Below are 6,439 nucleotides of genomic sequence, written 5' to 3'. Positions count from 1 at the left end.
TGTCTATTTCATTGCCAAGTAGTTTTACACTTTTAAATAATTTTGTATTAAATTTATTTGAAATCTTCAGCTGTAGCTTTAATGTTTTTATTTATTGCTCATAAACAAACAAAATTAGTATGGCAACGTTTTCTTGTCTATGGTAAAAGGTGCTATTATAGATAATAATCTACTTACGTATCACGTATGCCAGTAGGTGTCAATTATTAATACTTGATATGCTGTACATGTTTCAAGCCTAATTACGGCTCATCTTCAGCAGCATTTTTCTATGTACAATTTTCACATCGAGAGATGATTGTCGACTATATACAGACCACATATACACACAAACAGAACGTTTTAGCATGCTATTTTTATTATTTACATGTGTTTTTTTGTAGCGTACGCTCGTTTAAACAATACCCGACCGGACGACATTTGTAGGCCTACTAATGTCGTCCGGTCGGGTATTGTTTAAACGAGCGTACGCTACAAAAAAACACATGTAAATAATAAAAATAGCATGCTAAAACGTTCTGTGTTTGTGTGTATATGTGGTCTGTATATAGTCGACAATCATCTTTCGATGTGAAAATTGTACATAGAAAAATGCTGCTGAAGATGAGCCGTAATTAGGCTTGAAACATGTACAGCATATCAAGTATTAATAATTGACACCTACTGGCATACGTGATACGTAAGTAGATTATTATCTATAATAGCATATTAAAGGTGTCAAGGCTGATTAATTCGGTAAAAGGTACTGTAAATATTATTTACATTTTTATGACAATCTAAATATACAGTAGTAGGCCTACAGGTATAAGTTTTGATTTTTTTGTGAATGTAGTAAAAGATCTCTCACATCCTGTTACAGTAGTCTAAACTGCTAGTCAATTTGACGCCCTTATGTGCTTAAAAAATTATATTAAATTTAAGTAGAGTTTCAGGTTGATTGCAACATTAAAAGATTGCTGATAGGTTAACCAATATAACTTTATTTTATTAAGTAACTCCCAAAATTATCTTTTTTAGTACATCCTGTAAAAATAAATATTGACTAGCAAGATAAGTTGCTCATTATCAATATTCTTTGACTTCTGACTGTAGATAAAGTAAGTAAGAACCACAAATAAAGCTGATTCTTTCTTCAACCAGTGTCTAAAAATGCTGTCAGCATTCATTGTTGTGTTTGTTTTATCTACTTTTCATATCAAAGCATTGGAGTATCCGGTAGTGCAAGTGGACCAAGGTGCTTTACAAGGAGTGGAGGACCAAACAACATTGGGGAAGAAGATTTACAAGTTTGTTGGAGTGCCTTATGCCAAACCACCTGTGGGCAAGAACAGGTTCGAGGAGTCTAAGCCAGCTGAGAAATGGCAAGGTATTTACCCAGCCACTCAACACAGTTCCGTTTGTTTGCAGCATATGTTGAACTATGACAGCCCAGATTTGATAACGGGAGATGAAGACTGCCTGTATTTGAACATTTACACCCCGGCACTATCCAACTTGTCAAATCTTCCAGTTGTGGTTTATTTCCACGGGGGAGCGTTTATGTTCGGAACTGGGCACATTTTCACTCCTCATTTTATCCTGGACAGATTCGACTTTGTGTACGTATCAGTCAACTATCGACTCGGCCCTTTTGGGTTTTTGAGCACCGAAGATGAAATCGTCCCTGGGAACAATGGGCTTAAGGATCAAGCATTGGCTTTGAAGTGGGTGAATCAAAATATTGCTGCGTTCGGAGGTAACAAAGACGATGTTACTCTCTCAGGGTTGTCAGCTGGTGGAGCCAGTGTGCATCTGCATTACCTCTCCCCTCAGACTGCAGGATTGTTCCAGAAAGGAATCTCCATGAGCGGATGTGCCTTGAATCCTTGGGTGTTGGCTGAAAAGTCGGCAGAGAAGGCAAAACAACTTGCGTTGTCTGTTGGGTGTCCAATTGACACTTCTGAACAAATGGTTAACTGTTTGAAGAGATAACCTGGACGGAATATACTTGAACAGTTAAAGTCCTTGTTCTGGCCTTGGGAAACACTCCCTTTCTCTCCTTTTGGAGTTGTAGTAGAGACTTCTGGGAAGAATCCATACTTGTCCGAACACCCTTTGAAACTTATCTCAGAAGGAAAGGTGGCAGATCTTCCTTGGCTGACCAGTGTTACAAAGGATGAAGGCCTTTATCCTGCTGCTATGTTTATCGATCGGGAAGAACTTCTCAATGAATTAAATTATAACTGGAACCAGATAGTACCCCACATCTTGGACTATAACTTCACTATTCCATCGGATGATATGAACAGTGTAAGTGAGAAAATTAGACAGTTTCATTTTAAAGGGGATCATGTTTCGATTCAAAATCGAAATAAACTTATCACCCTGATAGGTGATAGGCTGTTTAAGGTTGATATGGAAAGAGCATCACGGTTACAAGCAAAAGAAAATCAGTCACCTGTGTACTTTTATGAATTCGCATATCAGGGAAAATACAGTTTCTCCATGTATCTCACCAAGTTTAATGAAACATGTGGAGTAAGCCATTGTGATGATTTGCTATACATTCTTAATTGTCCAATGTTGACACCTTTGGAGGTGCTGGAAGATAAGGAGGTAATGCTGAAAATGACAGAAATCTGGGCCACCTTTATTCAATTCGGAAAACCTTCTATAGGAAAAGATGTTGTATGGGAACCAGTTTTAGGAAATTCTGAGAACTTCAAATATTTGTTTATTAACTCTAGTAAGGACATAAGAAGCCAGTCTGTTTCAGAGTTCGGCAACAGAGGATTTTGGGATATAATAAAATTTGATGAACTTGAACATTCAGCTGAAATAATGAGGTTTGAAGATCAATTGTAGTGTACGTAATTATTTATAAGTACAATATTATACATCTTCACTTCAAAAACATGACTACCCACAATGCAGAGCATATTTTAAGGGATTTCCACTGGGCAACAGCGGTGCCCGACTAAGCAATGTCTAATCAACCAAAATATGTGTCTATTTGAAGTAAAAGTAAGAACTTAGCATTCAATTTTTAATTACTAAATACTCCTAAACACCCCCTGAACAAGAAATGCTCAATTATGCACTGCTTTACAACTATTAGCTACATTTCATTCCCAGGTATTTAGATTATACCTTTTACAAATAAATTTCATCAATACTGTACACTAAATCTTAAAAAAAAAGTTGTAAATGTTTTAACTAAATTTTTCCTTATTCTAACAACGTTTTATGTTAACTAAAGCCTGTCGTCGTTAATTAACACAGGTCATGTGTAGGCTTAAGTTATATTTACTTTACTAAAAATCATAAAAATTAAAAATGGTAAAATGTAGGAACATAATTCTTTTGGCATTTGACATACATTTGGCATAAATTCTGATACATTTAAAATGTGAATCATGAAAAAAATATGCCGGCACCAATATAGCCACTGGGCGACAAAATCTTAGCACTGTGTCGCCCAGTTAACATGTTATTTTATGCCCTGCCATAATGTTCTTAAAATTATGCAACACTAGTTTAATCACAGTTTTTTCTAACTCTTATTGTATATTGTTTTTTTTGTTATTAGTACTTGTGATTCTTAAAAAGGCTGACAGATTTAAGTCCCTGTGCTTCATGCCCCCAAAGTTTGTAACCAGCAAGTTGGAAGGTAGAAGATGGTGAGTAGCTATTTATTTTACTAAACATTTTGTACATTTGCTATGTTAAACTTGTTAAAGAAAGCTTAGCTAGTCAGTTTTTAATGTCAGCTCATACCATCTTATTTATAGGGTATTATCTAGGAATAATTAACTAACTATAGTTTCCTATGAAAACAAATCTCTTTATCGTATTTTAAAATATGTAATTGTCGTTGTCAATTGTTCTTATTTACCTATTATATTAAATTACAATCTTTTAATAAAAAAGGGTTTTACCAAAATGTTGTTCTAATTCTTCTGTTTACCTAATCTATATTTAATACGCTAGGCATATTTTTGTCATAATTGTTTTGGAGTGGTGGTGCTACCGATCACCATGTTCAAGGTGTCGTTAGAAAGGTCTTAGCATGTAGTTTTGCCATCAAACAAAAAAAACTTTGGAATTCCATCAGAGCTTTGCCCCAGTGGCCTTCAAAGTTCCCATGTTATTCTTAGGGAGAAAATGTTTGTTTAAATTTGAACAGATGAATACTTTGAAATTGACACTAATATTTGAAACAGATGGTTGAACTAAAATTTTGCACAAAATCAAAACATAACCAAAAAAACGTTCGACATAATGAAGACTATAAGACTTTGACCAGGATGGCAAATAGGAAGAGGCCGACGAACTTTAACTGGTAGATGCGAACGAAATACAAATAATACTATTGTGATTGTGTGGGTTTAAGTGTGCTCTCCATTAGTCGCCTGAAGATTTCACATTCAATTTATGACTGTTTGATAATCACTGCATATGCTGTTGTTTTTGAAAGACAAGGAGGAGGGTAGGACTAATTTAGAAACAGAAGAGAGGAGATATTAGATGAGTGGCAAATGCAATGGGAGCACAGTGTTTTATGTTAGCGTTTTAAGGGTAAACGTTCGTATACCTAACATCAGAAAGAGACTGGAACAAGATTGGGAGAAGGGCCATTATGAAACGCAGTTTGTCACAGGACACTGAAAATTTCAAGGCGATTTTGTGAAGATTTCACATGGTGGAAGAGGAAGTATGTAGATGTGGAGAAATAAAAAACACGAGTCACGTATTTATAAATTGCTCACTTCAGGAGACAAATAGGAGAGAACAGGAATAAGTCTCGGGTAAGATAGGCCTAGAGATGAGAAAATAAAACATGATGAGTGACAAGGAAGCAATTGAGACGTTTAGAAAAGTAGCTAGGGAAATAGGAAAAGACAAGGGAAAAAGGGATGAAAACTTGCCCATGAAGGGGAGAGGAAAGGTTAGAGCAAATCTCAATGATCCATATCGCTCAGGGCGGTATGGGGAAGGGAGTCGTGTTGGCTTTTGGACACATAATGTGTCTGGAAACCCAATGCAGCTATGAGTAAGGCTATAAAACACTATTGTATGCAGAAAACACTATACAATAAATGTTGATTATATCAATATATTATGTACATCTTTAGTATTTCCATAATCTTTGAGTCGAATATTTTAAAGTCATCATAAATTATGACTGTTATTAATTTTAAAATAACGCCTGTAATACTTAAAATTGCTTGAATTCGAGCAACAGGTACACTAGTTCTTACTAATTTCTTTAAGAGATGAGCTAACTGGCTTGTAAAACGTTTGACTCTTTATGGCAACTATTTGAATACTTGTTGTTCTTGTTAATCCCTTTTGAGCAAATCATTTCCTGTAAATATTTAAGTGTAATTTTTTACAGTAATATTGAGTGGTCTCAAGTCTCATTATATACAGGTGTCCATAAAAAACACGTTTCAGGACTTTGGTATATGAATCCTCATCTTACTTAAATGGAAAGAAGAAGTGTATGTAAAGGTATGTCTGAAAATGCATATTTACCTAGATATCCGCCATTTTGTTTTCTTTACTTAACTATTTATATCTTTGAAGTTTTTCTACCGATGATTATGAAACTTGGTAAGACTGTTAAAGTATACAAGACCTATTACAATAAATCTATATTATATAAGACCTATATACAGGGAAAAAATCAAGTTGGTCCGATGCTTACGTTCCATAATCATCGGTTGAAAACCTTCAAAGATAAAAATAGTTCTTTATGTATAAAAAACAAAATGGTGGATATCTAAATAAATATTAATTTTCGGACATACCTTCACATACACTTTTTGTTCTTCCTTTTAGTATAAGGATTCATATCCCAAGGTCCTGAAACGTTTTTAAGGACACCCTGTACATGTTTTTGCACATGTACATTTGCTACAAAGTATCCGACAAATTTATTCCTTCATGAAGTTTCCTTACACAGTGTAAGGCAATTATTGTTCATCAATTTCAATCAGTTGTTTCAATCAGTTTTCTATCTATTTATGTTTTTAGGAACTTCAATTCTATTTTTTTAGTCATACATTACTTTCTTATAACATTCTCTAATCACATAATGTTGAAATAACTGCCTCTTGAATCTCTTTTCATGTATATATTAAATAATCCCTCTTTGTTATTTTTATTAATCTCTTATAACCCATCATTACCGTATTGTTTTAAAGAAATCCATAACTGGCTGATGGAAAATGTGTGGTGTAGAAGAGTCAGAGGTGGACTTGACCTTGTATTGTTATCATTTCAATGCTCTCTGTGTCATCAACATCAGAATGTGAGATTAACAATTTATTATATCACAGACGATGTTAGTTCAAAACCTAATATTTATTTCGATACAAGAAACAAGTTTGTGCTCTTAAGAAAAAAACCCAACAACAAACTAAACTGTGTTACGTTTAGAACAATTCATGGATGT

The 6,439-nt window shown here is 34.4% G+C and overlaps 1 protein-coding gene across 1 annotated transcript; it reads left to right on the top strand.

The window, feature by feature from the left end:
• Positions 1-1,145: 1,145 nt before the first annotated feature.
• On the top strand, positions 1,146-2,029 carry LOC128994909 (esterase FE4-like). Its single transcript, XM_054419739.1, has one exon. The coding sequence runs from the start codon at positions 1,150-1,152 to the stop codon at positions 1,969-1,971; it is 822 nt and encodes a 273-aa protein (XP_054275714.1). The 5' UTR covers positions 1,146-1,149; the 3' UTR covers positions 1,972-2,029.
• Positions 2,030-6,439: the final 4,410 nt, after the last annotated feature.

The sequence above is a fragment of the Macrosteles quadrilineatus genome, unplaced genomic scaffold (genome assembly GCF_028750875.1).
Source record: "Macrosteles quadrilineatus isolate MER2022 unplaced genomic scaffold, UCM_ALF_1.0 Scaffold_5__1_contigs__length_97177068, whole genome shotgun sequence".
NCBI lineage: Eukaryota > Metazoa > Arthropoda > Insecta > Hemiptera > Cicadellidae > Macrosteles > Macrosteles quadrilineatus.
The sequence above is the reverse complement of the archived record's forward strand: the minus strand, read 5'-3'. Positions and strand labels throughout refer to the sequence as shown.

Bases quoted from the DNA above. Each gene is read 5' to 3' on its own strand.
- LOC128994909 (XM_054419739.1), top strand. From the start codon at position 1,150: ATGCTGTCAGCATTCATTGTTGTGTTTGTTTTATCTACTTTTCATATC.